We start from the raw sequence: 24,749 nt of genomic DNA on the forward strand, positions 1-24,749 counted from the left end.
TGATTCTATTGCATTTGTTCTATTCTGTTTGTTTATATTCAAGTCGCTCCATTACAAAGGGGAAATAGGGCTCATGAACAAAAATCTCATGAACTGGCAGATGCCTAGTCGTAGAATCACATCCTCCTGCAAAGTTATCTTACTCTACTTTCTCTTATTGTCAAAACTCATATTTTCTAATCTCTGTGCAGTTATTTGGTGCTACCTGATGGCGTTCATATAAATAATTCAAAATACTTGACGTGAATATGTCCATGGAGTTTATGACAACTCTCAAAACGGACAAGTCTAAGTAAAAGTAATAGATGCTCGCAACCGACAGTGGTAATACCACTTCAGGTGTATGTCCAATTCTGCCAATTAAAAACAGAACAAAATGGGATTCATCCCGTGGACTCAAAGAGCAGCAGCGGCGGTTTAGCAGGTACGAAGTTAAGAATAGTTTTAAGTCTTTACGTGCTGCAGCTAGGGTCGTGAAAAGAACTTATATCCTTAATGAAGCTTTACTTCTTAGACACCAACCACATTAGTGCCTGAAGTTTTAAATCAGAGTATTAATCTTACTTGGATGTTTTAATCTATTATATAAATCCATCACAGAGACATCCCCAAAGAATCTTCAGTGATTTCACCAGGATGGAATCAGAAGTTCTTTTAAAATTATATACTCTTTGTTTAAGTTTTTAATTCTTCAATAATCAGTATTTTTCATAGTAACAATAGATCAAATGACTAGGATAAAGTCTCTGTCATGAACCCACAGAGGCTTTTCTCTTGTCTCTGCCGTGTCCCTCGGCTCTACAGAATGTTTGAGCATCTTTCAGCTCGTTGTTTTGGTTTTGGTTCAGTCTCTCCGTTCTCTTCTGCGTCGTTTTTCAGATGCAGCTGTAAAAAGCTCAAAGTACACTTCCTGCCCGGTACCAAAGGACAGACAGGTAACAAGAGACCGAACCAAAACCAGAAGGAGAGTGGGTTTTTTTTTTTGGACTGTTAATTCATCAGCTGACCAAACAGGTGTCTCCAAATGAATGATAATGTTGTTTTGTATCTGCTGCATGTGTAATTAGGCAAGTGTTTGCTATTATATTTTTAACAAAAAGTCCATAAATGCAGGCTTGAAAAGGAAGATTTTAATGTTACAGTGTTCTCACTTGTTGCCATGAAGGTCGTGGATGATGCCTCCAGATTTTGTGCGTTTTTTAACATGCAACATAAAGTCAGGGAGTTTCACCCTGCAGCTCTTGTTTCTCAGAACAACTGTACTTTTTTAACTTAAGGTTGAGTCCAGTGTTTTTCTGTGAAAATTACTCACTTTCTGCTGGTTGGGGAAAAAAAAACCTTTTGCATATCAATCGCTCTTAGGGTCTGATTCATCTTCTGATGTGGGCGGAGAAGTCTCCAAAGCTGTTACCAGAATTTGATTTGCTAAAAAATATGGTCTTTTTATGTGATGTCAGTGAAAGAGAGACTTGCTACTTTGCTGAAGCCTGAATGTGTTTGATGCTGGTTATATTAGCTGCAAAGAGGAGGTGGTCTTGGTTAGAGCTCGTATAGCAGCGCTGTTAATATTGTATGCTACAGAACCACTTCACACTTTAACCAAATAAAAAGTATGGCGTCATAAAAATCCTCTCAGCACAAATATTATTACAGAACCTATTGGAAGTCTTTCTGGACACGCGCAATCGTCGTCAACAGTTCACTTCATCGTGCAGTTCCTGAGGTTGTTGCAGACTTGAACCTTCACTGCCACGTACGGCGGAAACGTTGCATTAACTGTTCCTCGTTCGTAGCAGCAGCCGCGGCTCTGCACAGTGTCCTTTGCTGTCCAGCCTCCAGAGACGAAACGAGAAGTGTCTAATGCTCCAGGTCTGGAAATGCCTCGGCGAATTCCCCTGTAATGGTGCCTGAGGGTAGAAAATTACACACAGGCGTCCACACACTCTGAGTTATGACCCAGACAGTTCAGTAGTGAGAGACCCAGATCCACAGTGACTCCTACCCTTTCCTTCCCCCGAGGAAGGAAAGCACGCGTCCATGTACGTTTGTTTTTCTATTTTTCTCTTCTCTCTCCTCCCTTTCTCTTCTTTTTCTAAAGAGTCCCAGCCTCTGGCGCCTCTGCTGTCCCTCTCTTTCCTCCTCTCCATCTCTCCGGTTGGGATGGAGGCTGATGGGAGCTGACGTGATGGTGGCATTGTCCTCACCGTTGAGTTAATGTAACCGCGGGGATGCTGTCCCTGTATGCTTGGCCTCATGGCACAGAATGCAAAGCGCTTCCATCGTGGAATGAGGATGAGAGAGGCCGAGAGGGGACAGAAAGGAAACGAGGGAGCGAGCAGCTGTACATGGAGGTAGACTGAGAGATGCAACAGAGTAGAGGTGTTTTTACAAGAAGAACAGGTGGAAACTTATCGAAGAACGTCTCAAAAAGGCCTGGAAATGCCTTTTTAGATGGTTTATGATTACAATGTTAGTATGTGACATAGATTGCATGGAGCTTATCTGACTTAATTACTAAATCTTTGAAATTTAATCTAAATTTTGGTGCTTTGATGAATTTTCTCTGATCCAGTTATTACAGAAGGAACAATTTTGGAATCAGCAATCTCCAATTAATCAAAAGTCTTGGTGCTGAATTTTTTTTGCTTCCAAATCCAATTTTATGCAGAAAAAATAAAACACCCAACCAACTGAAGCTGCGAAGGACAACCACCACTGCAGAGAATTTTAGTGCAAAATGAAAAAGCTGCATTATTAATTCAGGGTTCTCCATGGAGATACAGTATATGACCTTTAAACTTCATTTTTCTATTGAATTTCTGCTCTAATTAACTTGCTAATGTGCCTGTTGTTACTTACAGTTGTGATTTAATCAGCGTGGCTTCAAGGAACAGTTTGACATTTTCCGGAAAAAAAATAAAATAAAAAATGCTTACTCACTTTCTTAAAGAAGTACCTAAATCAGACCGTATGCTAAATATGAAGCTATAGCCAGCGAGCGACCTAGCTAGCATAAGGAGAAGCCAGCCTAGCTCTGTCTAAAAGTAGCATACAATACAATACATAATGCTAAGCTAATTGGCTGCTAAATCGACCTTTTCGTCTAACTCCCTTAAGAAAGCCTGCAAGTGTATTAACCAAAAATATTCCTTTATGTGTAGGGGGCCGTGGGTGGGTGCGGACGGACATGTTTTTTCCTCATTGCAGTGCCTACAAAGGTGAAATAAAAGTTAAAATAAACAAATAAATAAATTCAGTGTACCTTCAAATTTGAGTGAATAGTTCCTGAGGTCTAAGTCTTCAGCCTGTATGTGAACCACAGAAGTAGAACTTAAAGGTTATGAACCACATTTACATCAGATGCAGTGAGTGACAACAGCTGCGTGTTTATACGCCGAATATCTCTTTGTTATTTTTTCAGCCCCATGTACCGAATCACCTACTGTCCCTAAGCTCAACCAGAGTTTCTTGGCTAACACAAACGGCCAAATCTGACCTGAAACCAACATGTAAAATCATCACAGGTAAAAACCAGCTTGCTCCCTGCTTTAAGAGCTGGTGCTAGTAAGATTTTTTGTTGTTGTTGTTTTGTTCTCCTATCCGTGTTCCTTTTAAGGCCTGTACAACAAAACTGTGGTGGCTGGGAATCTGTGAAGGCTGTGTGACCTGTAGGAGCCTGAGAGTGGTTTTTAAGCAACCTTGATAGATTTCCTTTCTGGTAGAATCTATATACTTTGTATGATCAATGTACGAGACCCTTTGCTGGGGCCTATAATCACCTTTACTACCTGAGTCCATTAATCTGTAAGAGTGGTGGTTCTGCTACACTGTTCTCTGCTCTCCTTAATTCCACTTATTAAAACACCTCTTTTCATCTCCTCGATCTGAATGTCTCCCTGTTTTAATATTCCTCGCGTGTTGGGCCAACTGTCCCAAATTCTGGCGTTTAACCAACACCAGAGCTTCTCGTTAGTGTGTGTAACATTGCAGCGGGCCGCTCTCTGAGGCACTGGCACTCAGACGGTCACCTCAGTCGTACTGTGGGTGGAGTAGCTCTTCTGCCTGGTGTGGTGGTAGTAGGGGGGTTGAGGTGGGTGTTGCACATGGACGTGCTGCCCCTGCCCGGCCCCCCCTCCAGCTCCAGCTCCAGCTCCATACATCGCTCCGTAGGGCTGGCTAAAGAGATCCGGCATGTTCTCTATGCTCTGCTGCCTCCGGGTCGAGTAGCCGTGTCTTCGGGAGGAGCCGTGCATAGAGGAGGAGCCGTGCATAGAGGAGGAGCCATGCATAGAAGAGGAGCCGTGCATAGAGGAGGAGCCGTGCATAGAGGAGGAGCTGTGCCCCGGGGCGGAGATCTGCCTGTGCACGTGGCGGCCAGTTGGCTCCCACGCCTTGAAGGCCGAGCTGGAGAGGAGCGGGTGGGTGGTGGTCTTGGGGAGGCGCTGGTGCTCCAGATGGCTGGAAGGGATGGAGATGGAGAGGGGGGCGTGGAGGTCGTGGTGTGCTGGCAGGGGCTGGTGGATGTAGGACTTCTCTTTGGGCTGCACTGGTACAGACTGGAAAGCAGGAGGTGCCACAGGCTGGTACTGGGAGAAGTCCATGAGCGGGAAGCTCTTGTAGTAGCTACTAGATGCACTGTCGGCTGTGAGGAAGAGAGAGGGGTGGAGACGGTTTAAAAATCTAGTGCCAGGCATTCATCAGGACATTCATGGCAAACATTCATTACGGTTTACTGTTGGAGTGGTGTGCACACAATTTCCCCTTTGCAGTGAGGGAAACTTTGGGTATGCTAACTTTTAGTTTTGCCTCTGAATAAAAATGCTTTTGATAATATTTGGTTAAATCCGGCTGTGGCTCAGGAGGTAGAGCAGGTCGTCCACTAATCAGAGGGTCGGTGGTTGACAATGTCGTCATCATCACTGATGGATTTTCCTTTTAATGTAAACGTTTGCTCTGTTTGTATTCTTTAACAATTAATCCAGCAAAGTAAACACAAGCTATATTTGGAGTCTTTAAACTTGTTTATACTTTAGAGTCATTTTCAATTTGTCACAGTCTGATGCAGTTCTGAGTCACATGCAGAAGCAGCCTAAAATGAACTGTCAATGTGCAAACACAGAGTCTGTCATTGTAGGAACACTGACGACTGAATCACACTTAATCCACGATGCATTTATGTTGGGACCTCCAGGCTCCAACCTGTCAGCAATGTCAGCTTCATTTGCCTCTCAAAGTATTTTAGAAGTTTTAAATGGAGGCCATGAAACTTTCAAAGGAGGAAATTACAAATGAAAACTTGTCATTAGAGCTAAAATCTCCCCCTTGTTCTATTTTAATAAACTAAATTTAGTCTATCTTGGTCTGGTAGGACCAGTAGCGGTTAGCTAATGTTAGCTGTCATTATTTAGATATTACTAAGTCACTTCCCTGACTTTTTTCTATTTATGCTATGATTACACTTTTGCTTTTATTCAGCAAAAGTTACATGATCTCACTTTAAACACTGAATGATAACTAGAGACCATTTTGCAATGGGGATGTTCTGACACACAAGTACTCATTACTGCATCATGACATGAATACTCTGTATGCATGGGTCAGACCTCACCCATCATCGAACTTGGCCTTCATTTTGATCTGACCTACAGACTTGTGAAGATTCGTGGCCGTATCTCGAACTGTTGCGACGCTATTGTGGTGACAAAACCACCTCTGTGTTATAGTTCCCGCTACAGTCAGTGGATACAAGACCAGCCACACACTGTCACAGCTGGGTACAGAAAGGTGAAAAAATAGCAAAGATACTAAGTGAAAATTGAGAGGTAAAAGGTGAAAATTTGAAAGAACACACCTCAAAGGACAAGGTGGGGAAACAGTGACGGGATGGATTCAAGAGTTCAAAATAACAAAAAGTATAAAACCAACGCCTTGTGTGAAGGGACAGTTTAAACCATCAGAAGCTCAGAAAACTAATTATATTTTTCTCTCATTACAAATAAATCGGAATATCTTGTCTAGGAAGTGTGAGATTTTGGAAATAAATAACATTAACTGAGGGGTCAGAGGACATGGAGAGAGTCAGAAGAAGGCATAGGACTGTCGGGAGGAGAGGGAGAGTTTGAAGAAGATCAAAGAAGAAAGCTGGTGAGTTAAGTATTTAAAATTGGTGTATGCCCTCAAGGCGGACTGTAGTGGCGTTCCTCTTGTGCTGGGAGAGGGCAGAAGGCAGGGAGCGCAGAGAGGGGGGAAGAAGATGCTGAGGAGTGCAATGGAGATGATGGAGGTAACTCTGTGTGTCAGGATGTGGAGACATAGCAGTGAGGGGTTATAAATACCCTCGCCCTGAGTCCGCAGTGTGTGTGTGTGTGTGTGTGTGTGTGTGTGTGTGTGTGTGTTGGGTGAGCATGAATGTCACAGAGGATTATTTTAATAAACGAAACACTGAGGTCATTGCTGTTAGCTTCATGGCTACATGAACAGTAACCCAAAAGTCTGAGTCCACCAATGACAGCTGCTTGTTTTCATCTAATGTTTTTAATTGCCTTTTCCAAAATAAAAAAAAAAAAACATAACAAAAAGAGTGAGGGCAATTAATTCAACACTTTATCCCCAGATAACCAAATAGATCCGGCCCATAATTCGGCCACATGCTCGTTTTTTTTCTGGCCCAACATACGCCCCGGTTCCGCGGCCCGAATCCGGCCCATGTACAACACAGAAAATCTTCCGGACTCTGCCCAGATGTGGAGGTACGTATATGGGCCGGACTCGGGCCGAGAACCCGGGCATATGTTGGGCCAGAAGTTTCATTCGCCTCTCTGCTCTAACTTAAACGTCAAATGTTAGCGTGTCAGGTAAACTGCAGTAGCTGCTGCTGATCGTTACTTCAGAGGCTAAGGAGCGTATCATTATAAAACTACATTATTTTATATTTTATTTTCTTTTTAAAATAAAAATAAAAATGTATTTTTTCCCATGTCTGCTGCATGGATTATTAACTGGTGAGGATATTGACATTTGTCTGCGACATGTAGAGTCAGCCTCAGGTTTTTTTAAACATATATGTAGAAAATCAAGCCATTGCCCGAAAAAATTCCCATGAGTTTTCGAGTGATAAAACTGCCAATGTTATTGTAAGTGTTGTGCCATGCAACATTGGAAAGCTTGACACGTGTAGCAACAGTAACTAAAGGGACCTAATGGTCAGTTACTGTTTTAGTGCCCTTCAGCAGGTCAACTCAACCCTGAAGCTAAATAGCATCGATCTGTAGAGGCCTTTGGGCAGATCCCAAGTCCGGAGTATAACCAGTGTGTGAAAAGAGTTGCTCCTGCAAAAGGGCGCTCGTGCTCCATCGACGTTCCATGGATAATAAAGGTTAAATAAATCCACCTTGACAAGCAGTGATTTGCCTTCGGCACACTGGTAGAGGATTACTTTGTTCTAATGGGACGCCAGGGGTTTGGATGCAGTTGTGTGCACTATTACACTCGCTACTATGCAAGGACAACCACGTGTGTGTGACCTTTGCTGACACGAGACTGTAGTCTGTACAGTCACCTGGTTAAAAAACGCCCGGCAGCCTCTTCTCCAGGCGGAAGTTACTTTGCTGTTGCATCACAAACCTCTTACAAAACTACTGTCTGGAGTCAACGAAGGTGAGAGTTATTACATTCAGGAAGATTGATGATAAAGAAAATGATATGATAGGATAGATTTGTGTCCAGTTCACACTCAGACACTTCCTCAAAAGTGAGGAATAAACTGGGATACCAGACAGTTATGAATAATTGTCACTGTGTGCAATTACTGACTGTGACATCACTGGTTTGATGCCACATAATGGTAATTCACACATTTATTAAATGCGAAGCTTAGCACTGTGAAATTCTTTAGCAAAAAAGCTGTGTAAATGTAATGGAGACTCCAGCTCTCATTATTTTTTTAAGGGAACTATAATGTGAATATTTTACACTTTTAGATATAAAATGTTGGAAAGTAAACAAATTAATTTACATATGTGTGGCAAATAGGGGGTGATTTCAGTTTTCCAATCCTGAACACTCATTAAGATCAGGATGTATCTACCCATGGTGGCTTATGGGTAGTTTGCGAGTTCTTATGTTAGAAATAATGACAAAAACAATATACAAATAAAACCAAGGTTGGTTAAAAATGTTTGTCCTTGAAGTTTTTAGTTTGGTGTAATTAAACTTAAAATGAAGACATAGGAGGATGGTAGGTTTAGCTTTCATAACGTCCTGCCCGAGAGCTGCCTGAGGCCGTGTTACATGAAATACATGTATTACAGAGCGCCGTCCTTGGCAATGACCTGTGCTGTCTGGTTAGACAGTTAGACGGCTCTAACGAAATCGCAGTCTGGTTGATGAATAAAACAACAAACTAACTTGACTAATTACTTTGCTGAAAAAAACGGGCTCATCTCGTGGCAGTTAGTGTCAGACAGGAGCAGCGCGGGCTCCTCTTTAGGATCAACTTCCTGTTCGCTAAGAGGCACAGAAACCCTCATCCGTTGACAGCTCCTGTACTGCCAACCTACTGTACTTTAAAGGTCACTGTGTCAGTTGGAGTCAGTGTCATTTTGTGCGTGTGTGTGTGTGTGTGTGTGTGTGTCCGACTTACCCACAGCTTTCAGGGAGGTGTACTTGTTCAGTCCCACTGTGCTGTGGTTGCTGTGCGGGTGTGGAAGCCCTTGTCCAAACGGCCCGTAAGCGGAGTTATTCAGATGATAATTTTCTGGTGGGAGACGGAGAGAGAGAGAGAGAGAGACACAGTCAGTCAGTGGCAATACATCATCATCCAAAAACAATCCAGTCCAGAGTGCACAACTTGTTTTCATATAAAACCCTTTTTCAAACACGACCTTCCTCAGTGTTTTAAAGATGACATAACCGCACTGTAGTAAATGTAGTAAACCATGGCTGGATTAACCTCTTGGCGTGCCCTGGGGCAGAAATGAGCTGCAGCATTTCCCTTCGCTCTGTGCAGTCTGTAAAACACCCTGACACCTTCAAGTACGCACCGCGTTCAGTGTGTCAGCAGAGCGCATGTGGCGGCTTCGTTATAATTTCCTTCCAGCCCCAGATCCCGCAGGTACTCAGAGTGTATGTTGGAGTGCTACACTCTCAAAGTTTGCTGTGTGCCATTTGATACGTGGTAAATTGATTATATTATGTATAAAGTAAAAACACAAGGGCCCCTCCACAAGACGTTAAAGGTCAGAGTAGAAGTGAGTGAGAAAAACCTGCCGTCATGCACTATTCAAAATTGCAAACCAAAAAACCAGTGATGGAAACTAGCGAAATGTATACGCTCGCATGAGGTGGTTTTTCAGACTATTCAACGAGGCAGTATTTTGCAAAAGTGAAATGGAAACTGTTTTTCTGTGTTTAAGTCACATGACATCCAAAAGCTGGACTGTTATCTCCCAAAGATCATTAAGTCGTTACGAGCACCAGTTGCCCCTCGTCGCCTTCGATTGAATACTACAACAAGCTATCCAGTGGTGAATGCAATCCTCCCAACAATTAGCACATGCTAATAATAATAGTTGGCAGATGCTGGAGGAGAAAAGCTTTATTCACATAACATCGCTGAACGGAAACACAGACCGTTCACTTTTCTAAAAACAAACAAACAAACAAACAAAAAAAAAAAAACTGGAATGGAAACGCGGCTTGAGACGAATCAACAAATAAATCAGGAAACTCACAACCTCACACAATCTCTCCACAAAGTCACTCACGATGTCGCACTGCAATTAAAAACAAAAAGTGCTTTCTCACCTCCTCACATCTGGCTGTGAGTTTGTTTCCTCTGCTTACTTTCAACACGAAGCACAAGCTAAACTTTACAGAGCCGGTTTCACCTCAAGAAACAATTAAAACAGATTATGTTCATTTGTTTTGTTTGTATTTTCCAGGATGAATTTTTGGATTATAATACAAAACACTCACTAGTTATTTCTGCCACACACATGCACATGCGTGTTAGAGGTCAGCTAAGCTTTAGCAGGTCTGCTTCGTGTGGCTGCACCGAGAATCCCTCAGGTGGGAGTGTGTGCCGTGGAAGTGTTCGCATAAACGCTGGATTAACAGTCGGGGTTAAAGAAGCGTCTCTCTTTCACCCCGCGGATGGTGACTTTGGGTGAGACAGCGGCCCCAACGCTGACAGCCAGCCAGTCTCACGCCAAATGAACTGATGGTTAATGAACAATGGAACAAACTAGCCGAGAGAGTGAAGCCCTGGCTATTAGCCTTAATGAAGTCCAGTGATGCAGCCAGGGCGCTTGATGTCAGCCCCGGGGATGGAAGGACACACATGCAGTGCTCACGAATGTGCAAACGGACACACACTCGAACAACAACATGCTTTATAAGGTCAATTGGAAAAGAGAAATAAAATCAACTGTGTTTATTTGTTTGTGTGTTAAATCGGCACTTCCTGTAACTGAATGGAACAGTAAAGCATATTGATACGCTCGCCAATGTGATTTGCCATGGACCAAGTCAAGTCCATCTGTGCGTAAATGTGTGTGTGTGTGTGTGTGTGTGTGTGTGTGTGAAGCACACACAGCGTGAAAGACAGAGGATTTCATCACATCTGTGACTACCAGTGCGAACAAAGAGGTGTACGCAGCGCAACTTCTGAATGCTAATCACCACACACACACACACACACACACACACACACACACACACGCACACACAGAGTGAGAGTCGTGTGGTTTAGATGACGAACACACAGAAAGGGATAGAGAGAGAGAGAGGAATGGAGGATGGCAGGATGTTCTGGTGGAATAAATTAGAAAATTATGATGAAGCCAGAGGGGTGGAGAAATGTCGTGAGTTAGTCTTTACAGTAACAACATTTACACTTACAGCTCTGAGCCTCTACCTTAATCACTGTTCACACACACACACACACACACGATGCATATTACAACATGTGAAACATCTCACCACCTAATCAGCTTAAACTACAACGCACAGCACATTGATAATTGTGTGTGTGTGTGTGTGTGTGTGTGTGTGTGGCTACACGTGCACAGGAAAATCATCCAGTGTAATCCAGTGGTGTTCACCTCTCAGCATGTGCCAGATTAGAAGATTATGAGGAAAAAATCCTTTTCATACTGTCATTATCATCATCATCGTCGTCTACTACCTTCTTCTCATCATCATCATCGTCTTTTTTCCTCATGTGGTTAGCGCAGGAAACAACAGAGAGACTGTCTGAGCTTCAGTCAGACTCAGACTCAGATGAAGAGTCTGTTGTGACTAAAATTGGCAACTAGCAGACGGAACAGAACTGTTAGCGTAGTTAGCATCTTCTATTTGTTGATGTTGTTTGTTAGCTTGTAACTGGCAGTGACTGACACAGTGTTAGCGGCTGTGCTAATGCTAACGAGGTTTCGGGTTTATTTTGCCAGCTTCAGTGAACTGTTTCCAGGTTAGAAGCCACCTGAGGACAATTACACATTAATTAGGAGGCTAAAAGAAGTGGCACTGAAGACTGGCCACAATTTTAAATATTGCTTTATAAAAAAAAAAAAAAAAGCCCAGATGGTGTCTGGTCTGCTATTAAGAATTAAGACATAAATTATTAATAACAAAGCAATGCCATGCAGACATGAAACATTCTCTGATTAGCAGATTTCGAGATGAAAAGAAGCAGGATATATATATTTTTTCTCTCTCTCATCATGTGAAATACTGAGTTAGCAATTAAATAACAAGCACAGGCTCACAGTGTGTGTGCCAGATATTTTTGACTTCCCAGTTTGTCTAGAAGCAGTTGAGTTTTAGCAGAAGCGCTAATGACGCAGAGGAAGGAGGCAAGACATTTAGACTAAAGATTCATTTTCAGGTCAGCAACTTAAGAGGAGTTTTTAGGAGGAATTAAAGGAGTTTTTGATGTGATGGGATTCCTCCCTCCCTCCCTCTCTCTCTCTCTCTGTCGCCTATACCGTCTTCCTCCTGTTTCCACCGGCGTGCTATTGTGAGTGCTCATGACCGTGAAACACTTAGAAAAGCAGGAGCGGCGCATGTTTCTATATATGGTGTATGTTTTGTGTATAAATGTGCACCTCCGAGTGTGTGTGTGTGTGTATGTGTGTGTGTGTGAGATGATAGATAAAAGGAGCCTTAAGTGCCTCCGGGAAAGCGGTAAAGAAGCGGGAGTGCATTGCATGACGTCGGTCATCGCCAAGATGAAAGATGAAGGTCACTGTGTGTCCATGTGAGAGAGAGAGAGAGAGCGATGATACAAACTGGTCAAACTTATTAGTTCTGCTGAATTCAGAATAACTTCAGAAATAAATGCAAATGAACCAATTTCATATTACCAGAGTATTTTCAAAAAATGTTTACTGAACAAAAGAAAAAAACAAAAATGTAATAATAGTGAAATAATACACAAAATGTACGATGGACACAATCATTGGCGGCCGTTTTGATGAATCTCAAGGCTATGAAAGATCTTGAAAGCCCCATTTCAGCAGTTCGTAATGTTATCGAGACGTTTCACAGTTATGAAACTATTAAGAAGAAACTCAAATGAAAAAACGTTGGTGCGGCTTGTGGAGAAAAAACACCATGCAAGACATCTGAAGAGCTTCAGGCCGACCTCAAGCAATATGGAGCTTTCAGCCCGCACCTTACGCCACATCCAAACCCGAGCAGGGCTCCATGGGCGAAGGCCAAGGAGGACGCCACAAAAGACAACTTCCATAGATAAGCCACAGTCCTGGCAGCGCATCGGTTCGTTTAAAGCGGCCAAATGAAGCCCATAAGAAAAAAGAACAACCGAGCGACAGTAAAACACGGTGGCGGTTCTATCGTGCTGTGTGCTTTGCTCCGTCTGGGACCGGAGGCACTGAATGTTTCAAAGGAATGATGAAATCTGAAGATTAACGAGGCATTTTGGAGCAAAATGTGTCAGAAAACAAGGTCTTCGGTCTTTCAGCGGGACAACGGCAGGAAGCTCACATCCAGAAGCACGAAACAATGACTGTTTTAAACCGGCCAGCAATGAGTCCTGACCTAAATCCCATTTAAAAACCTTTGGAGGACGTGTAGCGGTGGAAGAGGAACCACCAGCAAACGGGTGCAAGAAGCTTCTAGATGTTCAGTTCAGAGGCTGTTATTGTTGCTAAAGGTTCTGCAACCAGATATTAATGAAGGATGCCAATAACAGTGTCCGTGGCACATTTTCTTATTTGTATTATCGGACTATTATGCAAGTTTTGTTTATTGGACCTTGGATATTTTATTAATATATTCTCTTTACACAAAATTGGTTCATTTGCATTTACTTCTTAAGATATTCTGAATCGTGTACTTGAAATTCAGGGCTGCCAATAAATTTTAACCAGGACTGTAAGAGCTGAGAATAAAGCGAGCGAGCAGAGCACGCACCACGTCAGTCATCAGTGAGATCATATGTTAAAAGTCTCTGTGCATCACCGTTTGGAGTCGGAGCAGACGCAAACACAAAATCATAATCCTCACGCTGTTTTTGCGATCTGCTGAATTGGTCACACACAGGCCTTTTGTCAGAGTGATCAAGATGACACGAGCAGGGCGGCGCACATTCACACCGAGATCATTAATTTACAAGAATAAGTCGTTTGCGTCTCAAGAGCCGAGAGTGCAGGAAGACATTTTGGAGGAGACGAGCGCTCAAAAGGAAACTCTCGGTTAAAACAGACAGGGAGAGATGTGGAAGAAGAAAAGGTAAAATGTGTGTTAGGAAGAGTGATTTGTTACTGGGTCGTGCTACTTCTGCAGTCGATAAATAGGTCAGACTTTTTGCTTCAAGCTCTCGCTCTGCAATGAGTCATGTGTGTTGGAGACTTTTAGACCAAATATTTGCCTCCTGCCCTCATCTGACATCAGCTGCTGATGGCTCGTGTAAATCCTAAAAAAAAAAAAAAGGTCTTTGACTTTAATGATTTGTGACTTTTTTTTGACATTTGTAGCTTTTAAAGTCGCAGTGAAACAGAAGTTAGATCATCTCCGCTCTCATGAAACGTTTTACTGTGATACGGCGCTGCAGTTTACTCACTACCTGACTGTCCGGAGCGATTTCACATGATGGGCAGGGTCGTCAACCCAAATCACATTTGATTGGATACATTCATGTTTCCGCTACCGGCTTCAACATGAGCCAAAAATATAAATAATAATAAAAAGTTTTACAGAAAAAGCAAAGAGAAGGATTTTGTCTCTAACACATATTCAGCACGTAACAAGAGATGAATAAATATTCAACACTTGACCACAGGATTAGAACGTGGAAATGTGTCTTTAAGGAAAGTTTACACCACTTTGTTCCACTGTAACAACAGGATGCTAACATTAGCTCACATTAGCTGACATTAGCTCACCATGAGCGATGGGTCATATCAAATCAACCAAGGCTATTGCAGCAAAACTGACTGTATTCAATAAATCAACTCTTGTGTTTTTGTTGTAATGAATTCAACTTTGCCTTTGTAAGAGGAAGATCTTTGTTGTTCTCTTCTTTCAAAGGTTACATTATCTCGCTTTAAACTGGATGTGAGCCGTAGAGAAAACGGCAACAGGCCCTCAGTTCAGATGTGTTCAGTTACTCTGTAGGTATTACTTTTTTCCAGAGGCCACTGTCTGCCATCTTGTCTATAATGGAAAAACCAATACTGTTCATCTGTTTTCCTCACTAGGCAATCTATTTATTGTTCCACTTTGTCCTGTGACTCAGTGAGGGAACATTGCATTTTGTATTTGCCTAGTGTTAAATTCACAGTCCTTTAAAAAAGAAAAAAGGCCTAGAAAATACAAATAGAGCAAACAGATTCCTGCAACTCCTTGTGAGATCTCAGGGGAGTTTCGTAGGGTGAACAGAGGATGAGGATCTAGGACAGACGGAGGTGACTCATGATTTTGAAGCACTGATGTGTCGACCCTCAAATGTCAACCTCTGAGTTTGCTTAAAACCATGTTATGACCAAAGAGGATGCATTTGCAGACAGCCTTTAGCTGACGTGTCACCAGAGAGCCTTCGGGCAAAGTTCTCATTTGAAACTTTACTTTTTCCTTCTTAAATAACACCTGTCATATTGTACTGATGTGAAATGATGAAGATTTTTGTTTTGTTTCATCGGCTCAAAGCTGCCCGCCGGACAATGTTCATTTATTTATTTTGCTGTCTCTGTTTATTGCCAACAAAAAGCCAGTGGACACTTTCCAACTCTGGGAAGAAGCAGATGTAATGTGCATAAATATGAAACACATTACCATCAATAGGTATCATCATCATCAACTCTGCCAAATCCCCTGATTTTCACTGCTGTCACTTCACATTAAGAAGCGGACTCTCACGTCCCACCCCAACATTTACTTATAGTTTTTTTTTTTATTCGATCAACAGATTTCTTAGAGTTATGCATAATTGAGGGCGTGGTCTCTTTGAGTGACAGGTGGGCGGCGTCACAGTCACCTAGCTGCTCGGTGTCTAGCCGTTAGCTCTCTGCTAGGCGACACCTCAGCTGAACGTGACCTCTTCCCTGTGACTACAAAGTTGTTGTAATTACATGTTGTGTGTTCTTATGGTTTTTTACTCAAAAGTTTATTAGCTGGCTTGTTCATGTTAATCACTGGTAAGCCTCGACAGGGCTAAGCTAACGTTAAAATAATGGCTGCTTGCTTGTTTCTTTCTCTGTTTCTACTCAGAACATATGACATGTAGGTGTCGAGGCTTTTTGGAGACACTGAAATGAACAAAAATAAATTATTCACTAATTTAACTAAATTTTTTTGCTGTTTAGTAACTTGTAAATAATTTCCTAAGTAACTTGACTGAACTACTGAAAAGTAGGAGTGGTAACCCATTTTTCTTTTTTTCTCCAGGCATAACAAGCAGTTAATTTAAACACACAATCATCCAGCAGAGATCATGTTAGCTACTGGGATCGACTGAAACCTGTCCATTAATATGTATGATTTGAGGTTCTGTCGTATCTGTACATTACCCACCAACTACTTGTGTTACCCTGTGAAGTGACTTGCTTTAACTCCCGTCTTTTCATCTCTCCATCGTAGCTAGATGGATTTCTTGTGCACTTTTTCTCCCTGTACTTCAGGCTCTTTGGCCACGAGCTCAAGACAAAATAAACTGGCTGCTACCGAACATCTGTTTTAATGTTAGTTCCAGCTGATAAATCTGTTGTCGATTGTATATGATCAATGCAGCGCTCCAGATTAAAGCGTCCACCACGTACAGTACGTCCTATCAAGTCATTAGCAGGGTGTGAAATTCTACATAGAGAGGTATGAGAGATGGACGCTGCAGGCGGCCTCAAATATCAAACACTCCACGCATCTCTCTCTCTCTCTCTCCCACACACACACACACACACACACTTGCATGCAGGCACACACCGACGCATACTAATCCATGCACACGTAGACATGTATGTACAGTCAGTTGCTCTTTTGTGCTACTGTCACGTACTTGGTCTAAAACTGCGTCATCCAGGCTGCCGTATCTGGATGTATAGGAAACGTATGGAAAACGGCACATGCCGCGTGTTGGGTTGCAGCCTGCCTACATTAACATACTAATTACACGCCAGCGTTGTGCACATGCAACAAGCGTGTGTTCCATTTACAGATGAAGATTATCTAGTGTTCACTCTCTTACATGTAACAGACATAACATTTACACAGCACTTCGTTCTGCATTGAGTCCGACTCTTTTCACTGCATTTGTCACCAGCTGATTTTCAGTGGGTGTTTTCCTGATTTTAATCTCACTGCAGAGCGTCTGATTTCATGAGATTAGTGACACTAAATAAAAGTTTGTGTCCGCGGAAGCAGATTAAAAACTCTGACTTGACACTTTTTTTTTTGTGTGTGTCTTCCTCTCTCCGTTAGGGTGTCATGTGATCATTTAATTTTAAAAATAACACACTGCAGTACAAGCACCAACATCTGCCGACGGTGTTCAGGTTAATAAAAAAGACGACTTGAACCAAACCGATCGACTGTGACTGAGAGCTGAAATATCTAAGCAGAGAAACAAGAAAAACAAAAAACAGACACATAAGAGGAACCTCAAACGAGAGATCATCATCTGAGATGAAGTGTAAGTGAGTGTGTGTGGGTTAGAGGTGAAGCAGGAGGGAGGTCTGTGAGTGACGAGACTGGAAGAGCTCTGGCTGTTTCTTGTTTTCCAAAGGGAAGGAAAGAAAAGGAAAGGGAGGAGGTTTTTGTCTCTTCTGCCATCTGCCTTTTGCTCCGTGTTTAAAGTGTGTGTGATTCAGGTGTGGTGCACCTGTACAGGTGTGGTGCACCTGTACTGAGGAGAGAATCAAAGCTATGGATTGTTTGTGCCTGTTTGGCTTCATGTGACGACGTAAGGAAACATGGCGCCAATTCACTCGTCTCTAATTTATTGGGAATCTCTGGGAATTACAGCATTAGGTAGCCAGCCACCCAAAAATGTTAGAGATTTAATTTGTGAATGTTTCAAACATACTTTGACTTTATGTGCGAGTCCTGTATTAGACTATTAGCTACTTGTTCTACAGCCCCATGACTCTGCAGCAGATAAGCAGGTTTGGACTAAAGATAAATAAGTGTTAATGTACGACTCCTCTTCTGTTTGAATAAAAACAGATGTAAACTGGGCAGAATACAAACTACCCACACACACACACACACACACACACACACACACACACACACAGAGTTTCACTGTATTTTTCTCTCTTACATCAGCACATAAAGAAGATTTTCTGCAGCAGGTAGTAGCACTGTCAGTATACTGCATGCTGTTCTGAATTTATCTGTATCTGTGTATCGTGTGTGTGTGTGTGTGTGTGTGTGTGTGTGTGTGTGTGTGTGTGTGTGTGTGTGTGCATGCATGTCTCAGCACGTCTCTCTCAGTACTCACCACTCCTGCTGCGCAGCATCCTGGCGGAGATGCCGTTGGCTCTCCCTCTGCTGGGTGAACTGGCCGTGGTGTTCTCCACCGAGCTCACCTCACCACCCTGCTGCTTCAGCAGGTCCGTCAGTGTCCTGGGGACGAACACACACTGGCTGTAAATAAGTTCTCAGCTTGTAATTAGATCTCCAGCGATAAACAGGTTAAAGTTACACATTTATATATTTATTTTCTTTAAAAAAAAAAGAGAGAAAGAGGGGAAAGCAACACTGTTAACGACAGGTGCTCGACTTGAAGCGAAATGTAAAGGGATAAAAAAACATTTTGTTTATACAGTTTCATATTGTCTGTCCTCATTCAACCAATCAGAGAGCTGAGATCTGACGTGATAATGACAAAACTGAAGTTCAAACGGAAACTCAAGCCAAATAAGAGCTTAATGTTTAAAATGATGATTAACAGAAAACAAAAAAAAAGTAAGAAAAATTAGGCCTGACAATTTCTGAAAAGACGAACAGGAAGCCACCAAAGAAAAACATAATGTTTCCCATCCTGCAACTTGGAAAAGAATAAAAAGTGATGAGATAAACTGTTCTCATTAGAGTAGCTGCACAGCCAGATTCTTACAGTCGGTCAGTGAACGAGACAAACACCATCTGTTATCCTCACAGATGTGGTTTGATTCTCCCCTGAGAGGGCTTTCCCCAACAGCTGGAAGCCCTGCTCGCAAACACACACACACACACACACACACACACACACACGCAGGAGGGACTGTTCAATGTGTTGAAGTTGTTTGTGAATCTATTTACATTTTTCTGTGTGTGTGTGTTGTATAATTCTACATCTGGCCATTCGCTGGACATTATTGTGCAGATGTGCGGAAACTGTTATGGGCTATACATTATGAGTTATACAGTGTATATATATATATAATTTAATATTTATTTGTTTTATATTGATGTGTGATATTATATTTTTGTCTTGGGTTACACCAGCCACAACGCCTGTCAACATATTGATCTTCAGACCCCCTGCCTATCCAGTAGTTATTACTATGTTATTACATGACTGCTCAGTACTCATGGGTCGGACCAAACGTGGAGTTTAGTCTTTATCTTTGCTTAGGGCAGGAACCATGAGTCTCTATTAGCTACTAGTATAACACTCCCAAAGCCTGAACTGTCAGCGGTCCTGTTGCATTGTGGGTAATGTAGATTCCAGGATTAGACCAGTGGACTGTTCTTCTGAGAGACCTCAAACAGAAAAACATCACATCGATTGATGCAAACAGAAACGAACACTGAATGTACACGAACGCTAAAAACTTAACCCCGAGCATTGTGCAGCAGAAAAATTACATCAAGCACAACAATAAAAATCCTGCATCTAAAAAGAAAACCCACCCGATATACAATTCTGATGACGCATGTTATAAACTAGTTGCCTTATTCCGTGCCTTTTGGAGCCGTCCTGTCTCACTGATCGCCGCATCGCCCCGAACGGCTGAGCAGGAGCCGACCTGACTGCCAATTAAGGCTCGGGTTAACTCTTCCATATGCAAACGACTGACTAAATGTTGAATCATTCACGCAGCGCTACTGATTTTTTCTGTCCATGATAAAAGATCATCTGACTGAAAACCTAGAAGAAGAAGAAGAATGTGCAACTCAGGTCTGGGGGGTGTTACCGTGAAGGCGTAATCCTAACAGCAGCAGGTTTGAGTCCAACCCGTGGCCCTTTGTGCCAAGTCATCCTCTCTCTCTCTTTCTCTCTCTCTCCGACTTTCCTGTCTCTCTCTATCAGAATAAAGGCAAAAAAATACTTAAAACGAAAGAAGTGAAGAACCGGGCTGGGACGCACTTGTTATTCAATGCTTTTAACCTCAAAAGTCAGAATTGAACAACGAGTGCCAGCCAGGTTCATCACCTCTCAGTGTCCCCTGGAAACACTTCCGTTGTGTTACGGGACTGAATTTGCAGCGTGTTTGTGTATTTGCATGTGTTTTCTTAAGCTGCCGTGCGTTGAGCTCTCAGGGCCACCGTAGAGGCTGCATGAAGAAAAACTATGGGCTGTTCCATTCAGACGGCTCCTTCGAATTTGATTCAAAACCTCAGGTTTTTGTAAAAACGGCAATTGCTAAAAGGCGGACAGACTGTCTCATTTCGGTTCAGCCTTGGTGGCGGCTACAAAGACGTGCCCTTCATCCTCCGAAGGATGCGGCGGCCGCTGAATTGGGACACAGCTTGTGTGTTCACACTGGTTTTGTGTGACAGTGTGTGTTTCAGGATGAATTCAAGTCAGCTGTATGTGACCGGGGGCCTTTTTGGCTGAACGATGTATGGGCAAGATTTCCTGCAATATGCTCGTGTTTGGACTCCGGGCTTGTTGTGTTGTGGTTGCAAAGAAATGCAAAGGAATGTCAAGATACTGCACACGCTCACACATTCCTGTCCCCTCCTTCTACTAGGAGCTTTACTACCAACTGAAGATAAACACTAAACGACCACCCCTATGTGGCTTCCCTGTCTCTCTCTCTCTCACACACACACACACACACACACACACAGGCATACTCATCACTTTGAATAAACACTTTTCCCTCTCCCTTTGCATCTGCTGAATTTACAGTGTCGATGGTATTCACTCCCTTGATCAATAATTCAAACACTGGTGCCTGTGTTCCCGCTAACGAAGCTCATGTGTTTAGCCCCCGTTGCCTCACACACACACACACACACACACACACACACACACACATATGCACAGGTGCACAAAACACACACGAGGATATGACCGACCTGACAGCAACAGCCGGGGGCAACTTGTTCACACTCAACCTGCCAAATAGAAAAGCGAGTCCCTTTGGCTACTTCTCTGATGATCTATAAACTATCCGTAGGTGTGATAATGTGTGTGAATAACAGGGTCACAGATGCCAAGAAGTGGCTCCTGCAGGGACTTTGTTGATGGCGTTGATGCTGTTTTGGTGCCGGATGTGATTAACCTGTTTGTTTTATCATCCACACGTGTCGCATGTAGACAGATGGTACACGCGTGTACAGTTTGTGCACGTTTTTACATGCATGACCTTTTGTGTTTTCGACTCCTAAGACGTATTACCTGGAAAGAACAATCCTCCCTTATAACATTATGAGTCTGCGAGCTGCAGACTGTGCATCCCGGATCCTATTTTGGGGATGCTAAAAAAAAAAAAAAAAGCATCCTGGGAAATGTAGGAATGTATGTCAAAGGAAGGTCAACAACACAAAGATGAATTAAAACAAAGATAAAACCTAAGAAAAATTCGTACGTTAATGAGTTTTTCCTGCAGTGCTGAATTTCCCCCTTGAAACCTTGAAACTGCTTGAGTTTCTCTCTATTTATAGGATCTGATTTTGTAACAGAAAATAATATTCATTCATTCAAATCAATTCAGATCTTAATCATCTTATTGAGAATCCTTTTATGTACACTGTGCATGGTGTGTGTCTTTGTGAAATTGTGTATTAGATTATGACGTGAAATTTGTCCCCCATCTAAACATTTGCATCACACAACAAAAAGACTTTCAACGCGTCCTGATCTTTCTTCTTCTTCTTCTTCTTCTGTAAAGACTTAAATCACTTTCTCCTTTCCTCTTCCCTCAGTTGTCAATTCTCTTTCTGTTCAGTCTTCTCATTCTTTCTCTCTCTGCCCCCTCCTCACCTAAACGCAGCCCTAAATCTGTCTCTTTCTCTTCGCCCTCCTCTTTAAACCATACCGTTTGTCTTCCTCTCCTACAGTCTCTCTCTCTCTCTCTCTCTCCTCATCCCCTCTCTGACTCATTGCCGTGCAGCGCCTCGGGCCTCCACGCACTCTTCTCTTGGCTCGCCGCTCAAACAACTTGCTGATTTGGACTTTTAATCTGCAACAAAAACTGCACCTGTCTCCGGGCTATGTAGTGTTTATGGAGCGTTGGCTGAGCTCCGTGAGAGTTTCTGCGGATGCCTTTTGAAAGAGTGAAGATGGCCGTGCGGCTGGTTAAAAGATTAAGACTTGCAGGGTGGGGTAGATTGACAGAAATAGACTGTGTTGGGTGGAAATAATTAAATCCAAATCAGTGGTATTAGGAATGAACAGGTGCAGATTTGTTCATAAAAATGCTGCCTGAATCAGTTCATATACTGCTAGTGCCTAATCTTTGTCTTCCTGTTCTTGTTTTGCTGCATTTTTAGTTCCACATTTCATCAAGTTTCACTAACAGGCAAAAACACCCACACGAGTCGGTCCCCGCTCTTCCAGTTCTGCGAAACTGGCATCACTGAGTCCAGGTTTAAACCACAGACTGTAAATAAAGATGAACGAAGCCTCGGTGACGTTACCCACAGGTTTCTGAAGAGCGGTTTTGAACCTGCTCCGCCGTCGATACCTTGGCAGTGCCTGACTCCGCCCCTAACTCCCGGCTAATCCACAATCCACAAATCGTCAAAGAGGGGAGGTGAGTGTGGAGCTGAGACTTAGTTTAAACCATTAGTTGATTCGAAGAACTCAATCAGGTGTAAAACTGAACCAATTAAAATGTCAGTACACTTTATTGGCACAGTTACGTCACCAAAATGATTTAAAAAACATGCTTCGTCATCTTATCTTAGGTTAAAACCTCTGCTCCATACGGGTCACCACACTTGCTCACTTCAGTGAGCACAATCCAACAGCAGCAGTTGAAAATGCTGCGAAAGGTTCTGGCATGTCTCCCCCAAATACAACAAAGGAGACGATTATAGCACATCAGAAAAAAAATAATCTTGTTCCTGACGTCACATCTTACCCCCGCGCCCAAAAAGAAATTATTATCCCATCAATGTGCAGCTGTTGCCAAATTTAGACACAACAAACGAGGGATGTCTTTGATATGGAGCCCTTAGATTTGCATGAATGTGTGTTTGGTCCTGCAGGACTTTATGGACTTGTAATTGCAAGAATTAACGCAGGTTCCCACTCTGCCGGACGGGATGGAAATGTTCCCCTTCTTAACATTATCTATCTAATAATGCCAGGAACCCAGGTCAAGTCGAAGCTCAGCAGACAGACTTCCACTTCCACTGGACCTTGTTGCACTGATCTGAGCTCCTCAGGCAGCGTCCACTCTGAGACTGACTAATGTGGAAAGGTTTGGATAATTGAGCTGCAGCAGGAATAGGAAATCATAGCTATTTTTATGCGACAGACAAAATATGGTTGCAAAAACCCATATGGGATATACACAGTCTGATTCATATATACATACATATATATATATAAATTCCATGAGTTACCTACAGGTTTACTTCTCTTATGGCTCTTTATTACTCCGTAGCATGTTGCGTAACTCTTTCCCATCACGTTACAGCCACAGTGAGATGAGACTTCGCTAATGTCCTGTAACAATCACCCAGACCTCGGCACACACTCGGTGATTAGCTACAACTAATATTACAGCAAGTGTCCAAACACAGAAATCCTTCCTCTGTCCCTCCGATGTGAAATGTCCTGGATACGGTGAAGCATGCATATACATTCAGGACATAGAGTACAGTACATGCTTCATGTTCTGTTAACGCGTTAATGCACATGTTATTGACCCTGTAACTGCACATGTGGCTGCACAACATGGTGTTGTTTTATCTCTGGGCTTCAAGTGAATTCAAAAATTCGTATGTTGCTTTCTTTTTTAATTTTCTGATATTATCAGATCTGATATTATTATTCTGGTAATTTGATCCACAGCTTTCACGATTTGCAGCAGTGTTGCACCATTGTTGTGTCTCACACAGCCATTGTGTGCCAAAGAGGCTCGTGGAGCTTGAATAATAAACACGTACAAACAGATGAGAGTCAGTACAGCAGCCAGATTAGCTGCTGATGAGCTGTGTTGAAAGTGTGTTTCATGTGTCTGACCTTCTCCTGAGGATGGCGGTTCACCTCTATCTGTCCCACACACACACACACACACACACACACACACACACACACACAAATGCACTCATAAACACACACTGTCACCATCTGTCTTCTCACCAAAAAAACACTTTCCGGTTTCTAAACATCCCCTCTTCATGCGATTCATCTCTTAAAAAAAGAAAAACTTTCAGATAATCCACTGAAAAAGAAAAGCATCTGCTGCGGATATCTCCCCCGTCACAATCTCTGTATCACCCCTCTGTCGTCACTCATCGCTCCCTCCTTTCTTCAACGCTACAGTTAAAACCAGCTTTACTGTCTCTGACAATTACTGATAAAGACGGAGAAGATGGCGAGGCACATGAACAAACCACGAAGCAGTTTCGTGTTTCTGCGGTTGATTCTTCTCTCTGAAAATTTCATGTGCATTTTTATTATTATTATTATCATTTCAGGCATTTGAATGATCTCTCTTGAATGAGCTCTACTTTTAAGTCGACTTCCCACGGGGGGCTGAAAAAGTGGAAAGTTTAAAACGTTTACAGTTTACAACCTCAATCCGCTGATGAAGACAATGCGGTTCAGGTGAAAGCTCCAGAAGAGCTGTTAAATGAGCTGCTGCTGCATCAAATCAGTCTGGGTTAGACAGTCGTGTTGATGGAAACTTGTACGCCAGATTAATGAAATTAAACCTGCTTATGTGCCTTTTTTTGTCATATAAAATATGGAGGTGGGGAATTCACACCCACATTTACATCTGACTGCTCATTTCCTGGTGGAGAAGCTGTGATTATCGTGAGCGTGACGAAAAGGATTAATGATGACGCATGTGGTGATTTTTCAGATTTCATGTGGCCCGCGCAGCTATAAGTGGGATGTT

At 42.6% G+C, this 24,749-nt stretch overlaps 1 protein-coding gene across 1 annotated transcript in view; it reads right to left on the reverse strand.

The window, feature by feature from the left end:
• Positions 1-1,110: 1,110 nt before the first annotated feature.
• Positions 1,111-24,749, reverse strand: part of shisa8b (shisa family member 8b) — a 31,151-nt gene continuing 7,512 nt past the window's right edge. The window contains exons 2-4 of the mRNA XM_056366299.1: positions 17,957-18,081; positions 8,642-8,755; positions 1,111-4,642 (exon numbers count right to left, since the gene is read on the reverse strand). Of these exons, the coding sequence (XP_056222274.1) occupies positions 4,017-4,642; positions 8,642-8,755; positions 17,957-18,081 (865 nt within the window). The 3' untranslated portion in view covers positions 1,111-4,016. The remainder of the gene's footprint in view (positions 4,643-8,641; positions 8,756-17,956; positions 18,082-24,749) is intronic.

This window comes from Seriola aureovittata, chromosome 21 (genome assembly GCF_021018895.1).
Source record: "Seriola aureovittata isolate HTS-2021-v1 ecotype China chromosome 21, ASM2101889v1, whole genome shotgun sequence".
Classification (NCBI taxonomy): Eukaryota; Metazoa; Chordata; class Actinopteri; order Carangiformes; family Carangidae; genus Seriola; species Seriola aureovittata.